Below are 18,811 nucleotides of genomic sequence, written 5' to 3' on the forward strand. Positions count from 1 at the left end.
TGAGCACTGATGTACTTGGTATGCATGGGAACACAAGTCAAAAATGCATGTGCAGTACACATCAGATAAGGCTCAAGGAAATGTCCAGCAGCGGAAGGACAGTACATCATATACAAAGACATTATTTTTAAAAAGTAAGTATTTTTTTTCTTAAATAATCATCATCTTCTTCTTTCGGCTTTTTCCCGGTTAGGGGTCGCCACAGCGGATCACCTGTCCGCTCATGATTGGCAGTGGAGTTTTACAGTGTCGAGTTGCCAGCCCGGCGCCCAACCTTCCACAGAAGGCACACACACACACACACACGCACACACTCACACCTAGGGTCAATTTAGAGTGTCCAATCCACCTACAGCATGTCTTTGGGAAGTGGAAACCGGAGCACCTGGAGGCAGCCCACGTGACCACAGGGAGGACATGCAGACTCTGCACAGAAGGCACCTCAGCCGAGAACCTCTTGCTGTGAGGCAGCAACACTAACCGCTGCACCACCATATTGTATAATAGCAATAACCCATGTCTGGGTATCGGCAATGCTGGATTTACCTACAGTTGTCTTTGTTTGGTCACAAGGGTGAAACCACACCAAATGTGGGTAAATCCAGCATTACACACACCCAGATGTGGGCTATTCCTATATTATTTACTTTTAGAAGTTTCATCTATCTTCTGGTTTTATTTCACAGTATGCTTTTATATTATGTACTGTCTTAATTACACTGAAATAGTACTATGTTAACCTTTTTATCTTTGTAGAGTTCTTGTGTTCAAACAATTAAATAATGTTTAAAACATGACACAATTAAATACCCAGCATGCCCTCTGTAGTTCAATTTTGTCACAGCAGTTTGTCATGCTGTATTTAAAAGGCATGTGTAGAATTCATCATAAATCAATTTCTGGTCCGAAATTTTCATAAAACAATTAACAGTGGACAATGATCATCTTTAAAGTTTGAAATCCACAGAATGCAGTCATTAACATTAGATACAGCAAAGTAACTGGAAGTATGGGAAATGTGCTTGTATACATATGCTGTCCTACCATTCCATAGCAGAAGTTCGTATACTTCCTAGTTATTTTGTTGTGTGAAAGTGACATACTATAGCACACCAAACAGCTTGCTCACTGTACAGGAAGGACCCAGTATCCTTCATGTGAGATACTTTGAGAACATCTCTCTCAACTGTCAAGATTTTCTGGTAATTTTCAGATTTTTGCCTCATATTTATTAACTGTTCCTCATAACATTTGTGGTTTTCTGGCAAATCAGTGAGGAGTGAATTCACTGAATGGTGAGAGGCATTTGAATTTCAGACTTCACAATGTATGGCAACAGAAAAACTTTTTTTCTAGCAACTAGCTTTATAAGCGTAATATTTAAAATGTGTCCCTATTTGTGGGCCTTTGCCCCCCCTCCCCCCATTTATTTCTGGCTTTGTCCAGATTTCTTGGGCTAAGAGGTTTAGAAGTTTGTTTTAGAGTTTTTACAATACCAATATGCATGTTTATCCCAACTAAGTTTCTGCTTGGACAACATTTGAACACTGACACCACTAGGAGATATGACATCCAGGAAGGCAAATCAGGCTAAGACATGGCTATGTGCATCTTAAAAAATTGAGTTTGAAAGGCTTTGAAAAACATTCTGAAAGCTGGTTGCTAGAAAATCATTAAAGTATAATAAAAAAAAAAACTTCCACTTGCTCTGAATCAGGCTAAAAAATGTTCTTAGTGTAGGATTTGCATTTCCCATTTAGCTTCCGTTTTATTGTTTAAGTGGATGCACACACTGGTCTTACTCAGCCCACGCTTGCTTCAGAATCTCTACCTTGTTATGCATTTTTATTACAGTGTACAAGTACCTATTGTGTTATACAGGTAATGCATGCCTGCTTAGATAAATGCAAGCTGATACCTCCTGACCCTGGTCTGACAAGGTTTTCCTAAAGCAGAATTCTCATCTCATACTTCAATGTAAGTGGAGCCATTTCTTATTTTTAAGCATGTAACCAATTTACATTTTGTCAGAAGTTTAAAACTTGTTTTAACTAAAACCGAAAAAAATGTACACAGAAGTATGAAAGTAGCAATGTTATCAGAATAGTGGTGTTTTTGTCAATTAATGTTATCCATTAGGGACAGCCACTGTGGTGCAGTAGCTAGCTTTGTCGCCTCACAGCAAGTAGTTCTCCGGTTTGATCTTTGGCTGGGGTACCTTCTGTGTGGAGTCTGCATGTACTCCCTGTGGTCACGTGGGTTTCCTCAGGGTGCTCCGGTTTCCTCCCACATCCCAAAGACATGCTGTAGGTGGATTGGACACTCTAGATTGGCCCTAGGCACGAGTGCTTTCATGTGTGTGCCTTCCATGGAAGGTTGGGCGCTGGGCTGGCAACTCAACACCGTAAAACTCCTCTGCCAATCATGAGCAGACAGGTGATCCTCTGTGGCGACCCCTAACCAGGAAAAGCTGAAAGAAGAAGATGATTTACTTGCTAAATAATGCTGGTATCTTACTCGGAAGTGTTTGAATGTCAAATGAAATACAATGCAAAATAACCCAGAAACAGAACATAACAGAACAAAACAAATCATTCATTTTTTTTTCTGCACGTCCCAGTGTTTTCATTGTACAACAGAAAAGCATGCCATCATGAAAAATGACACACTGAGTTCTAGTGCTCAATTCACTTGACAATTAAGCTTGAAACAAAGCAAGTATAGGCATGTCAAAATTTAGAAATCTAAAACAGTAAACTTTCTTAAAACTGGATGTATCCATTGTAGTAAGCCTAGCAATTCAATTTCATTTACAATGCAATTTAGCAGACAATTGGTGGACTTGGGTCTCTTGATTTGAATTATTCAGCCCTTATCTGTACTATATCAAAAAGCAGCAGAGATACAAGCTGCAACTTTTTTACATGTCATGGGAACGAAGCTGCTAATATTCATATTTACCAGGTGTCTGAGGAAGAAAAGAGAATCTAGCAGTTACTGAGAAAAGGTTTAAGCAATGTGTGAGGCATTTGCTTTTCACAACAGAATCATATATGACAGAATCAAAGCAAAACAAACTATTATAAATTTGGTAAATAAATGTTTGCTATGAAAGAACTGTGTACAGCTTTATAGTGATAAAAATAAGCAAGCCTTTATGGAACTATACTTAATGCTGAGAAAGGCAATTGATTTTTGTAGAGAGAACAATAGTGCAAGCTTGCATATCACAGAATTAACATAGGAGCTAGATGTATATAAAGTTACAGCAATAATACTAAAACAGATAACAAAAAGATGACCATTGAAGTACAGCATACTCTGTTTGATGGGATTAGAGAGACTAGATGCGCCAAGAAATCATATAGAGCCTGCAAAACAAAAGAAAGCAGATTAGAATGACACCCAGAGAAAAACTTCAGTGCAATATCTACAAAAGCAGAACTCGTCCAGTGATTAATATTGTTTGTTGCAAATTTGAAGCTCTAATTTATTTCTCAAAGTGTGCAATGCAAATATTTTCAAACAAAAAGTTATAGAAATTAGCAGTGAAAAAACTCCTGTGTGCTCATGTGCCAGGAGTGCAGGGTCAGACTCAGACACTGAACTGTATGCTGTGACTACATTAGTCCTACAGACACCTGGGGGGAAACAATCAGACTTAATGAAGATGATGAATCAAACATATCAAATCACAGATGATTGGAATTCAGCACTGACTGTAAAGGGTACATTTGACTGTCCTGTGTGCAGTCTGTTCAAAGGAAGAAACAATATAAAAATGTGTACAAGAGTCAGAAATACAAACCCTGTGTTCTAGAATGTGTCCTCTCAGCAAGCCAACAGTCTGTGGCCAGTTAGGCGTAGTTAAATGACTGCATGTAGTACTAGTACAGACTCAGTTGCAGAGGGGTACCCTTCATACTGACTACAGAAATTTGCCAGGGTACTAGGAAACCACCCCCTACTGTTTTTGGCCACTAGGTGGTGGCAGAGGGCTGCTTCCAAGGTCAAACCTTTCCAATATGGAGGAAGAAAGAAAGCAGGCTGAGAGTGCTGTGATGCAGAACACTGCATTATCGCTAAACAGAGTCTGTAACAGAGGAGATTGTTGTTACAGAGTTGGAGGAAGGAGGTCTGGAAACTCATGTATTGATGGAGATGATGGATCAATATGAGCCAAAAACTGATGAAGAGGTGAGCTGGAGTACTATGGTGGACTGTGTGCTGGGAGAGGTAACAGATGTGGTGCTGCCAGATGAATTAGGAAAATGATCTGGATTACCAGAAGGTGGGGATATGCTTGGCTAATGGACTAGTTGGTTTCAAAAGCATGACCCTAAAGCAGGTTGTTGATGTGAGCAGCAAGAGCATTTTACATATATAGAAATGGTAAATAAACAAAAGAAAGACATTGTGACTGAAGATGAAAAACACAATGACTGATGCATGGATAACAAAACTAGAAGAGAAGACAGAGGTAAGAGTGAAAACAAAGAACAGTGCAGTATGTAACAGTTACTGACAATATTAGTTTACCTTTGGGGGTTTAAAGTATAGGACACAACAAGATTAACACACTTAAGAGCAGAACACTTTTGTAGGTTAGTTTTTAAACTTTTACTTTCCTTAAAATTATGAATGAATGGATGAAAAAAGCTTATCGGCACAATGGAATGCATACATTTTTCAGAACTTAGGACTGCAATTAAGAAAATAAATCTACAAGCAGAACATCTGACAGAGGAACTTGAGTTAAAGACTTTCACCTGTCTGTAATAAGTTACATGAAATTAAATAAAAATATGATGAAAGAAATATTTCGACGGGGGTGTAAGTTATGCGTGGGACTGATATGCATGAAGGAAAATGCGCCATATTACAAATGTTATAACTATGAATGTAAAATGGGAAACAGTGAGGTACTGAAGTCAACCTAAAGCACTCTAAATTGGCCAAAGGCATTAAGTGTGTGCATGCCTGTGCCTTCCGTGGAAGGTTGGTTGGCGGGCTAGCAACTTGACACCGTAAAACTCTACTGCCAATCATGAGCAGACAGGTGATCCGCTGTGGCAATCCCTAACCGTGAAAAGCCGAAAATAGAAGAAGAAGATAGGACATGTGTGAAGGAGGACAAAAGGAAAAGAACTGGGGTACTATGGGGGTAAAAAGATGATATGGTCAATAACGAGTAGTTTTTATTCAAGAATAGGATTTTTTTTCCCAGTGAAGAGATAAAGATACTAGACATGATGACAGTAGTACCTAGAAGACTAGTGGTATGTGATGTAAGGGAAGGGAAAGCTATGCAAGGGTAACTGAAGTTTATGCAAACACTTACATGATAAAGAAGAAAAGATGTGTGTCCTAATAAATATGTTAATTATTACAGTAGGATATTTTAACTGCAATTTGAGAAAAATGAGGAGAAAAACACCACAAGATATTAAAGTAATAACAGAAGTTAAAACAGAGGATTAAAAAGGAAAAGTAAGAATTGGGATATAAAAGGTGACCTTTAGAACAGAAAAGGTTTATGTAGTGAATTCAAAAATAAGAAAGAAATAACAGGTTGGGTTTAAATGCCTCAGTTTTCAGATCATAGAGCTGCATGGGCTACAGTAGTGGTTGAGATGTCAGAGAAGCAATAAATGAAAGGTAAGGAATAAAAAGATTGACTGGGCAGACTGCTAAAACTGATGATACAAAAAAGGAAACAAGATTTTATGGGAAAAGCATACGACAGTGAGAATACATTATGAAAACTGGGTAGATTGGTGAAGTGATTAAGAACAATACTGAAACAAAGGAATGAGAACATATAATGAAATATAAAATAAAATAGAATGGTGTGGTGATAGAATCAGAGAAACAGAAAGAGAGGTGTATGAAAAACAAAAACGTTAAAATATGTTTAGACAGATTTTTTTAAAAGGGAAACATGATCCACCATTTTTATAAAAACAGGTAAAAGCAAGAGAAGGAAGAATGGATGCAATGTTTGATGAAGGAAATATTTCACATAAGCAAATAGAAATAATGGAAATTGTGGAAAAGTTTGTGGGTAGAATGTACAAAAAAGAAAATAAATATGGATTGTAAAACTCTGAAAATGTTAAGAATTCTATAGAAAAGGAAATTACTATGAAAGAAATGGAAGAAATACTAAAATAAGGAACAGAATGTATAAGCACCTGGAAAAGAAGAACTATAAAAATGAGAAATTGATATTCTGTAAAATATTAAAATGAATGGACAGAGAAGTAAATAAATGACAGGAATTTGTGGTGTAGTATTTAAGTTTATATGATAAAAAAAAAATATATATATATATATATATATATATATATATATATATATATATAGATATAAAACATTGGAGACCGTTAACAGTGAGAAATACAGATGACCAACTCTTTATGAAAGTAACCCGAAAGGGGTGCAGAAGGTTTTGTATGAACTTAAGCGAACTTACAGTTTTTTTTTTATTTTTTTAATCAAGGGTAGAGAGAAGTGAAGGAAATGTTAATAACTGTAAAAGTAGTAACAGATGGAGGATATTATATTTCTACAGTTATATTTGCAAGAAGAGAATGAACTTTTTATGAATCTCCTTCTGTGGCCTAAGATGTCATTACAGTTTGTGGTGTTATTCTCCTTTAAAAGGAAGATTTCTGCATTTTATTCCATTTTAGTCTGTCTGTCGCGCTTTATAACCCATGGAACTGGAACAGGCAGACTTCTATCTCTCCAATCAAGACACCAACTTCACTGTCAAGGAATGTACCCTTCCAAATAATGCTTAGAAGGAAGCAAACAAATCAGTGGTGTCTAATCTACTTTTAAAAATCCTACTTTTGCTTAAAGGTGCTTTTGTTAATACAATATATAAGTAAATAAAACTGACTACAGCAGTTACTGGGTACCAATGAACTAGCCATAAAGGTGAAAATAGAATGCAGATTCTGTATTCTGTTTCAAGTATAACAGCACATTTCTAAATTAATTTTTTTCTTCCAGGTAGCTAAAGTCTCCAGCCAATCAGATGGAAGATGCCACTAACCTTCTCCAATGACTGTATCCATTGTGATCCAATTTACATCAATCTCCTTGGTGAACTGCAGCAGTGTTTGATTAGCATCTTCATAGGCATGGAGGTCAACATATGGTTTCAAAGGAACCTTCTCTGCTGGCAAAGAAAGACCAGATTACTATTCTGCAGAGTCCGATTGGTTACAGAAAATAGCTCCTGAATGACTAACTGCATTATTTTACAAACATTAAAAAACAGCCATGTTTCTCCACCCCCATGCAAGCTAGATGAAACTGCCCCAGCAGTAGCATGTATAAGCAAAAGACATATTTGTTACCTTAAAGATAGACAAGTACTAGGAAAACACCATTACTCTTTCGTATGCTTCACACATTAAAAATATTTATGTACACTGAAGCAAAAATATACATAAATGTATTCATGTACACATGTACATTGTGTTTGTGTGTGTGTGCCTTATAAAATGTGTGCATGTGCACAAAATTACTAAGCAGAAGAATACAGTGCTGTTTACCATGACTGTGTACAGCGTACAGGCAGCAGTTAGCAGTGGCAAAGTGTACCTTGGGTGATATTCAAACCATTGGCCTCTCCTAAAGCCATTTTTTAAACCATAGATAAATGCACATTTTCTTTTGAATTCACCTTCCTCAATTACCCATTTGAGAACATTTCAACCATAAAAAGATTACTCAGACTGCTGGCATTATAAATTCACCAATTTCCATACTCACCAATTACAGCCATTTGACTGTGTACACCTTAAATGTCTGATCATGATTAAAAAAGGTCACAGTAATGATCAGCAGCCAACATTAAATGGATTCAAACTCAATTCATACAAACTACATTTGTTCTGCAAAGTGAGCCCAGAATAATAAGCAAAACATGGCAGTCACTCACTTTTTTATCCAGAGACAGAGTCAATCCCAGGCCAGGAAACAGAGACTTTGTTGTCTGTGTACATCTCAGATGAAAGAAACAATGGACAAACAAGTCTGACAACTATAACCAGATATTTATCTACAATCATTTTACTCAGAGACCCGTTTCATTCATTAATTTCACTCCTCCACACATAAATCCACTTACCTTCCTCTTCCCTCCCTTAGTCCTCGCTATTTTGTGAGGATAAGCTTAATAGGCTTATACATATAAATCATTATATGCTAGACTCTTATACGGTGACTTGAGTCTTAGTGTTGAATTCTCTAAATGTACTACCTCATATGTTGTACCACAATATTATTTTTCTGTAATATTGTATTATCTTTTTTGCTTCATTTTACATTCTGTGTACATGTTTAATCCTGGGCTGAAACTGTTAACGGTCAACAATGATAAATACTCTACCCCAGTTAACAAATACAAATATTTTATTTTTTGTAACTACAGTCTGATAGTTTTAGAGCCATAACATTTCATCCCTTTTCACAAACATGTTGCTAGCCAGCCTCAGCAATGTACTTGCACAAAGCTATGTGTCCCACTGCCATTATCTGGTTTCTAGCAGGAAAGTTGTTTTTGTCTTCAGTAAACAGTACCTCTCAGCTGTCCCAATTTCCATGGATGTTCCATACTTTACCTCACTGTCCACTCCAAAAATGTATGGCTTTGTGACAAAACATTAAAGTCATATAGCATTACACATTACATTCACCATACACTACAGACAAATGCACTTTAATAAAAAACTATCTTAATATAACTTTCTAAACGGGCATGTGTGAGTACCTGACTATTTTTGATTTTGTCCCTTTTTGATGCAGCAAGTTAAGAAGCTGTAATTACTGTGCAATGATAACAAATCTCAGTAGCTGTAGTGAAATATGGACACAGTGTCATCATAGACTGAAGTAAAGCAAAAGCATATTAACAGATATTTTTTCCACAAAATATGTCCCTCCACATCCCCAACACAAGTCTTATAACTAAATGTAAATAAATATCAGTTACAGATGCACTTGCATATTACATTAAAAACTTTCCATTACATACAAAAGTCAACCTTTCCGTAAAGCCTAGGACATTTTAGGTTACAGAGTAGTTTTTGCTCCCAGAAAAGTATTAAACCGGAAAACAGTGTATACTTCTCAATTACTCTGCCCAAGAATCAGGGACAAAGTCAGAAATATGATAGCAGACAAGGGCCCAGCAACAGGGACAATTTTAAAATATTACTTTGATGTAAAAGTTAAGAGAAAAATAGGTTTTGTACCAGCATACATTCTCTGAAAGATAAGTATAACTCTCTGATGACTGCCACGGGCTGTAATCCTCAGCAGTTTACTAGAAAATCAAACATTTTGCAAGGGACAGGGCAAAAATAAGACAAAAATCAGGGATAGATAAGAGCTATGCTTCAGTGACCTGAAACTGCAAACTACTGCTCAAGTCTAGAAAAATTATTTATGAGAACTACAAAGCAAGACAATGAGAAATCATTCAGTGTTTGTCTAGCCTTCCTTGATTAGTGATGCAGTATGAGCTGAACTGTAAAAACTTCACTGTCCACATTGTAAGGAAACCTATATTTTAAGCAGCATGAATAAAAACTGCAAAGCATGTAACAAGCAACAACTTGGCTCTTGCGACAATGTGGTGCCAGAAGAGAGTCAATTGTGGTAAGCAGCAACTAATCTTATACCACATCGCAGATACAACTACTCCTACTAATTCTAATACAAAAAAAAATGAAATGTACATTGGAATGTAACTGCCCACGGTAGTAGCAAATTTAATTTAAGTCATAACACAACTGCAAGTGATAAAGCACTTAAATCATGACATCCTATCACATAAAGAACAAGTGCACTTCATACTATTGCTTGGGCCTTTTTACTGCAAGTGAAGAATTTACTCACAATTTTCTGTCAGTCAAATGAAAAAAGGCTAATTCTCAAAAGAGTACCACCACGGACATGCAGTAGCAAACCCCTAATCCCTGCAGCACCCACCTCAAGCTTACAACAGTTGATTGACAGTAGCATGCATTCCAAACTACAGGTAATCTCAGAAACCAAATTAAAAAAAAAAAAGAAAAGAAATTAAGAAATATTGGTGAGATACTTTTCAACTGTGCCTCATGGAAATGCTCCTCATTTCAATTCTATGTTCCACACTGTTCTACACATTCATTGTTAGGAACATTTTTGAGATGTTGGCAAGTTATTCAAAAATGCTGAAGTTCCTAAACTACTGCAACTATTAAAATTTAAAATATCATTCTTGTTGCAAAATCTGAAAAAAAAAAAAAAGTTTTGATGTATCCAGGAAATGGCATAAGGAAGATAGTTTTGAGCTTTAAGCGATTCCTTTACAAAAGGGTGTTAGGAATAAAACTTAGGAATAAAACTTGAGATCTCATGTTTTTGTAACCTAGGAATTATGGAAAGTTAACATCATTGTCACCTTTATTGCATCAGTCATTACTAATGGCATTTATTGGCTTAAGGGATGTGAGCAGTTTTTCATTAAGGCAACAACAAAAAATTCAGTGGCACTTGCAAAGCAGAAAATTCAGTACTGACACAACGAAAAGGAACACTAATCTTTTAAATGATCTCATTCTCTTAGTATGTTACCTCCAGTTATTTTATTCCTATGTTGTATTAATAAATACAGTACTTGAATGTCCTCACCAGACTGACAACAGCAGAGGTGTAACTAAGGGGAGGATGAAGGGGCAGCCACTCAGGCTGCAAAGTGCTGAGGGGCACCATCGGCAGATGTAAATCAGGCAGGGCTGCAGCACAAGTATTCAGATGTAAATGAAGATACTGCATTTGTGGTTGGGACTGCTTGGGTATCTGCATGGACACAGACTTTACAGCATTTGTCACTGACAGCAAGTAATGTCTATTAATCAAGCCAATAAGTTCAGTAAACTCAATTCAGAAAAGAGACTATTCTCTACAAGTACAAAGCATAGGAAAGCTAAACTCATTCTAAAATGATTAGCCATGGCCTTTTGTCAGCAGCAAAACTGCTTAATGGACAAAGGATATTTTTTGTGTGTCCTATTGTTTTGCTTTGTCATACCTGTCAACCAATGGTCACTGAAGCACACCCACTCACACCTTTCCCAAGGCGAGTGTTATTTTTAGCATATAAGTCATGCAGGCACCATAAAAGATTTTTCCTTCTGCAGGAGTGTGCATTTTGTCATAATCACAAAGGTTGTTGTTGTGTAAACTAAACTTGGCAAAGCCAAGCAAATCCCCAGCCCATGGCACTGCATGCTGTAAACACCTGCCCATTAGGAGATGCAGGCAATAGATGCTGACCATTGTTGACCATTCTGCCCCCCCTTCCCCACCCAGCTCCTCCAATACCTGCGATGTTACTTTGTGTTACCTGGGTCATAGCCAGGACTTTATCCCTGTACAACATGGAGACAGGCAATGAAGAAAGAAGTTCCCTGCTTCTGCTGAAGGAACTAAGATGGGGAGAACAGTACTTCAGTCAAATAGGAGAACTTTATTATTATGAGGATGAGTTATTTATAACTCCGTTGTTTCTTTATTCAAACAACCACAAAAGGAACAAAGAAACGACAAGGATGTAGACCCAAGAAAAATATTTATTAAACGCTTCTCTAGTGCTTCAGCAAAAAGCCTAAAACAGTGAAAAAGCCAACATAGAATCTTGTATACTTAAACAATCAACCAATTACATTCAAAAATAATAATTAAATCTTAGTGCCAACTATAAATTAAAAAAAAAAAAAACTTTATTTCCAATTACATTCAACATTCATGCCTCTAGGTATAAGAGTATCATACTTTAAAACGTACACAAAGTACAACAGTTTTATACCTAGATGCTTGAATGTAATTGGAAATATATATTATAATAACTGTATTTTTTTATTTATAATTGGGACTTTAAGATTTATTAGTATTTTTGAAGGTAACAAACTTTATATTTGGGGGATTTTTTGAATATAATTGGTTGACTGTTTGTTTTGATTGTTTTAAGTATATAAGATGTTATGATGGCTTTTTTCACTGGTTTACTCTTTTAAGGATTTTTATCCAAGTGCTTAAAAAAGTGTTTAATAAATATTTTTTCTTGGGTCTACAGCCTTGTCGTTTGTCCATTCTTTCTTTATGTCTGACCTTTCTTCTCTCAGGACTAAGGGCTATGGGAAAATGAGGAGAACAGAATGTTATGTTGAAGTTTTTTCCAGTCTGGGTTTGTTTTCCAGGTTTGCAGCCAGGAGTTTAAGAGAAATACTGAAGTAAAAGTTTCTCTCAAAAGTCTTTTTCTGACTATTTCCTACTGTGTGCAAATTTACTAAGAAACTCCTAAATCTTTGTTCATTAAAATTATTTTTTAATGGATACTTATTTCCTGTTGCACAATGCAACACTGTATAGGTTTTGGTGACTCCTTGTGCTTGATGCAACACTTTATAGTTTTTGGTGACTCCTTGTGCACCCTGTTCTTATCACACCTTCTATAAGTCATTTGTTTCAGTCTTTTTACCAGTTAATGCTCCTGCCTATAAAGTAACCAGCCTTCAGTTCCCTTATAAAAGCCTTAAGATTTCTAGCATATCTCAAGAATATTCTTAATAAAAGCTGCACAATAACTTGGATAACTACATTAAGATCTTACATTAAACAGAGGAAAAATGTTAACTGTATTGGAGGGGTGTCAGTTTTCCACAGCAACATTTGTTCGTTACTTTTTCTGCGGATATCATTAAACAGAAAAAGTGCCCTCAAACCAATGCAAAACACAAATGTACACCAAAGCAAATCAGCAAGAAAACAATGGAGCATGCATGTCACTGTCCTTGAAAGGAGACTAACAGGTAATGGGACTGTTCCCTTCAAATGGCAGAAAAAAGTGCAGATGACATGGGTTACACTCTTGCTAATACTGGGCTTGCTTTTGATGGCCATGACATAGAAAAGTAACCATGCAATCAAAAGGAACATTAGACTAATGGAAGATTTGGCCAAGTTGGTTAAAAATACTGCATCAGAGGATCCTGACAATATCCCTGGGTACAGCTTCAGTAGCATGAAGCAAAAGTGAGATCCCCCCCCCCTCACACACACACACACACACACACACACACACACAAAAAGACTGTTCAACCTCAGCCTCCATACAGGTTTTGTACCAAGTGAATGGAGAACAACTACAGTCATTCAATGCTCAACGGAGAAAAAATTCAAACTCAGTGGGCCTAGGAGCCATTTAAGAGTTTGACAACAGTTAAACCAGGTGTACAAACACAATTTTTATACCATTTATCTAAATCTTGAAGAGTTTGAAACTACCAACTTCCCTTATATATAGGGAGAGAGTTCCATAATATTACTGCTCCAAAATGAAAATACCTACTTTTAGCTAATGTTTTAATGTCCGGGCATCACACACACTGATTATTCCTCACACAGATACTATGCCCCAAAAATATAACACCAAGAGAGGCTGCTAATGCCTCATTTCTTAGTAATTTATACACAAGAATCAAGTCACCTCTCAAAGGCCTATAACTAACTGAGTACAAAGTCTTGCCAATCTCTCTTCATAAGAGAGGTTTTTCAATCCTTTTACTTGTCTAGTAATTTCTGGATTCTCTCAAGCCTACAGGCTGCATGGTAGACATAAAAAGCAGACTTTCTGTTACTGACACTCCTCAAAATGTCTTTTAAAAGACCACAATACTTCCTCACTACTATCTTCATATGATCAAAGTTCAAAGCATCATCCACCATTTATCCTAGATCATTCTCAGAACTTGCTGAAATCAAAATGTCATTATTCAGAGCATAAAAATAATGGTTATTTCCAGAAACAAAATGCATCACTTTGCAGTTTTTAGCAATAAATTCATCCCATTTTTGGTAACCCACCTGAATAAAATTCACACTTAATTTTGCAATTTATTGTGATCATACACATTTGTAACTATACCCTCCACCTTAGTGTCATCTGCCAATTTACTTAGCCAGGAGCTATCACATAATTGGAACTCCGATATCAACAGCCCAAACAACATGGGACCAAGATTCTTAGGGTACCCCAAAATCAGTATTTATTTTTGAAAAAGAAAATCATATTCTCACTATAAATTTCATTCCTGATACCCAATTGTCTATCCAATGTACAATGTAGTTATTCATATTACATTTTAACATAAATATCCCACTGAAGTAGACTACATATTGCTTGCTGAAAACATTTATCCAGTACTGATGTTAAAGTTAATGGTCTATTGTCGTCCAGTGATTGTTGCACATAACTTTAGGTATTGGGATAACTGCTTCCTTCCATATGCTGGGGACATATCCCTCCTCCAGTAATTATTGAAAGAGTACTTGAAGGCATGATACCAAGCCACTTGCTATGACAGAAAAAAAAATCAATTTAATTCAATTCATCAGGGACTGTAGCTGCACTTTTTTAATTACCCTCAACACCATTGAATCTAACTCATAAGGGATATCTGGGTAAATATTAGCTCTACTACCAATTTTATAGTACAAATTCATTTGAAAATGAGAATTTCTTAGCAAATAAATCTGCTCATTTAACATGGTATGTAATAGGGGAGTACCCATACTTAACACTAATGTGGGAGTATTTTCTTTCTAAAAAGATCTTAACTGATTGAATAGGGCCTTTTTATTCATCTTAGTATTCTCAGTTAGCCAGTTCTCATAGTCAGTGTGACAACTAGAGATATGGCCAGCATAGCTATCTGGAATTTTGTAAATTGTATGTCATTTTTGAACATCAACATGATCTATACAAGATGCTTGTGTTACAAATGTTTTAGAACTGTATGTCATGTGTATATCAAACTGGTCTGTACAGACGTGCGTTAAAAAGATATTTTATTAACTCCTTGTGCTTAAAATGTAACCACAGTGTGCCCTACTAGAATAGAACAGAAATGTACATGCACTACTGTAACTGTTTAAATGTATATATTTTAACAGTGAAAACTGGAATACAGGAGGTTAAACAGAAAAAATAGCTGAAATTAAATTACTTTATAGGCTAGATGGAGAACATAATGTCTGTGCTGAGAAGCTTTCTGTATCGTCTTTGGAGTGAACTAATTACTACCTCTGAAAATATGAAGGAATGCAATTGTTTTAGGACTTCCAGCAGCTGCCAATGATCTAAGGTCTATGTATTTTCACAGGTAGATGCTAAATATGCCAGTTCCCAGAAGTGGGACTTTCACCTGGGATAGAAGAGTCAGATGAAAAGAAATTATGTCATTCTGCAAGCTATCCCAGCAGTAATATTTCAGATATTAAGAGAGAGGGCATTCTGTATTCTGTCTTGGACCTGACAAAAACATTCCCTACATCTGCCTTGCTCTGAGTAAGTAAATTACTAGGGAACAGTATAATTCTCTTGGATATAGCCAGGAATATAACAGAGTTTAGTTTAGATATTTTTCTTTATTCAAGACTGACCTGCAATGTTGTTTTACATATTTCCTGTGATTTATAACTCTGATGCCACTGTGATTATATACCGATCATATTCTTGTTCTTTTGTTATTTACTATTAAATATATTTAAACCTTTCATTGCGGATGATCTGTCTAGAAATATTTAAGTTTTGAGAGTACTTTCTTATTTATTTGGTGACACAGAGGGCCACTCCTAATAACCTTGCTCTTGATCAAGCTACCATTTATATTAATATTAATATTACACATTAAGTTTGGACACCCTTTGTTAAGGGCCTTAAAGTAGCTGATAAGGAGTTGGCTGATGGCAGTGATAACTACCTTATAGTCTGGGCAAAAGGGAGCATAGCTAGTAAACCTGTGCCAGCCTTTCCCAGGTGTGTGTGTGTGTGTGTGTGTGTGTGTGTGTGTGTGTGTGTGTGTGTGTGTGTGTGTGTGTGTGTGTGTGTGTGTCTAAATGAAACCTCAAAGAGTGTGTGCGTGTCAGCTACTTGGACAGGGACACAAAACAATGGTTGGACAGAGAGAGTGCTGGAGTTCTTGGCTTGGCCACTCAGCTGAGATCTCAACTCTATACCTGTGCTAGTGGATAGTTTAATTGTGGAAATGGAGAAAGAGGAAGAAAACAGCCCCAGACTAACTGTGGTCTCTGTGTGCTCTTAAGGGAAATTGCACTTGATGCAGAGAGCTACATTTGGAAATACTGTGTGTGTACTTATCCTCCCAGTGTACGTCCCCCACTGGTACCAGTGGTGAGGATTGAGGCTCCATGATTACTGGTCCAGTGGTGGGTTGTCACAGTCCGCTCTAATTTTCATAGGACCTCTGTGACAATGTGAGGTATTGCCAGCTATGGCAGGACAAGTAGAGTAGCGGATGTGTAACATATGCCAGCACAGCTAGCTGGAATTTTGTAAATAATTATATGTCATTTGTATATCAAACTGATTTGTACAGATGCTTGTGTTGAAAAATGTATTTGTAAAGCTGCTTGTTTTAAAAATGTACCAACAGTGTGTCCTTCTGGACAGAAAAAAATACATTTATAACAGACTGTACTGTTGTAACTGAGGAAATGTCTATATGTTAACAGAGGATACTGGAAAAGAAGAGGTTAAGCTCAGTCTAGCTAACTTTGAAAAATAATGTGAAAGTAAATTACTTAATTTAGGCAATAAAGCTTGTATCTTAAAGTTCTGACTGCATCCAGAGACAAAATGTCTGAGAAAATAAGTACTAGGAAGTTGTCTGTACTGTCTTTAGCATTGAACTAATTGCTACTATGGAAGGATGGAAGTTTGAAATTGGTTTATGACTTTCAGAATCTGCAACAGATCTTAGCAAAGTTGTGTGTGTGTGTGTGTGTGTGTGTGTGTGTGTGTGTGTGTGTGTGTGTGTGTGTGTGTGTGTGTGTGTGTGTATTATTGACACGTGCAAGATTCTGGGCCAATTGCTAGGAAAGGGGGTAGCATGGGATCCAGAAGTCAGACTACCAGATGTATGTGATGTCATTCTGTAATCCATTACAAAAATGATGTTTTAATACTAGAGGAGACTGGAGTCTCTGAGCAGTCTGTTTTTGAAACCTGACAAAGAAGGACCCCTGACCTATTTCATCTTGCCTTGCTCTAGTAAGTGACCAGGGAATAGTAATTCTTTACATCAGTCAGGAAAATATAGTGGGATTACTTAAGTACTGTTTTTCTGTATCTGTGTAAATCTATTCATCTGTGTTAGGTTAAAATTCCCTGTCATTGAAATTGTGGTGTTTATTGTAAATAAATATTTAGTATTTTCATGTTATTGTATTATTTAGTATTAAATATATTTAAACATTTCATTGTAGCTGATCCTTTAGAGAATATTTTAGCCTTTGGGACTACTTGCATCTATCTGGTGACTCTGTGGCCACTCCTGAAAGCCTTAATGCATTGGTCAAACACTATAATTGGTATTAATATTAATTTCCCTTAGTATAATTGGGTACCCTTGCAGCAGCCTTAGGGTAGCTGGCTTTGGAATGTCTAGTGACAATGTAACTACCTTATAGTCTGGGCAGAAGGGGGCACAGCTACTAAATCTGTGCCAGCCTTTCCCAGGTGTGATGAATATTATGTGTATATATATATATATATATATATATATATATACTAAAGGATAGTGATGGGTGGAGTGAACCACTTCTCCTGACTCAAAACTTGAGAAAATTAATATGAAGACTAAAAAACACCAAGTCAGGGAAGCAGAACAAAGCAGCCGGAGGGCTAATTCCTTAAACGAACGTCCCAAGTTATTCAACTCATAGGAAAAATAGAATCCAGACTCTCAAAAATCAGTTGTACAATTTATTGTAGAGAGTTAGCGCTTTCACCTATTCAGGCTTCATCAGACTCAACACACAAACGCTATTTAACATAGAATATATACTGAACAAAGGGCGGGAAACAAAATCAATAATTCAATCAAAACATGAACTGTTTAAAGTACAATGGATTAAAATCACTAGCTAATAATCAACTAACTAACTAAAATAAAAATACACAAGTAGCCTTGGTGTAATGGTCATGGTATGAAAACCTAGACTACAATGCAGAATAATACATAGCGTATATATAGGTGAAAAACAATAGAAACACTCAGTCAATGATAGTAAAAAATATAAAAATAAAAAACATCTTAGCTCAAGCAACCCTTACTTAAAAACATGAACTGTTTATATTAAAAAACACATATATATATATATATGTGTGCACATGTAAAACATTAGTACAGCAAAAAATACCCATTCAGTTGTAAGTGACTGAGCTAAAAACCACTAGATGGAAACAATGCTTCTAAAATCCAACTCTAGTATGTGTATATATGTGTGCAATGTGAGAACAATATATAATAATGCACAGAGCTAGTATGCATGAAAATGGTGCACAGAGCTAGTATGGATAAAAATAGTATCAGAATATGGGAATGTATGGAGATGTAGGGTAAAAATCTAACCTAACTAGAGGAAAGAAACTGTAGTTTTTGGACTAAAGTGGATAAATGAAGTGAACTTGCGTAATGTAGTGTGATAAAAATGGATGGAATAAAATGAATAAATATGAAATGAAAATGATGGGAATGAAAATAAAAATAAAAATGGAAAGGGAATGCATGTATATGAATATGAGTATGAGACAGGTATTAGATGTACTAATTACTAACTACACTAGTGTACCTTCAGTCTCCTCATTTTCAAAAATGGTTTCACTGATACCTTGACATTCAGGCCGGGTGGACTATCTGATCTGAATTTCATTATCCAAAAA

General features: G+C 36.2%; 1 protein-coding gene across 1 annotated transcript in view; it reads right to left on the reverse strand.

Annotated features, from left to right (window-relative positions):
• The window catches only part of EPHA1 (EPH receptor A1), a 1,081,817-nt gene that overhangs the window by 359,636 nt on the left and 703,370 nt on the right, over window positions 1-18,811 (reverse strand). Inside the window, exons 9-10 of the mRNA XM_044079196.1 lie at window positions 16,823-16,842; window positions 7,064-7,189 (exon numbers count right to left, since the gene is read on the reverse strand). Coding sequence (XP_043935131.1) covers window positions 7,064-7,189; window positions 16,823-16,842 — 146 coding nt within the window. The remainder of the gene's footprint in view (window positions 1-7,063; window positions 7,190-16,822; window positions 16,843-18,811) is intronic.

Source organism: Protopterus annectens, chromosome 8.part0, assembly GCF_019279795.1.
Source record: "Protopterus annectens isolate FY-2018-M chromosome 8.part0, PAN1.0, whole genome shotgun sequence".
Lineage (NCBI taxonomy): Eukaryota > Metazoa > Chordata > Ceratodontiformes > Protopteridae > Protopterus > Protopterus annectens.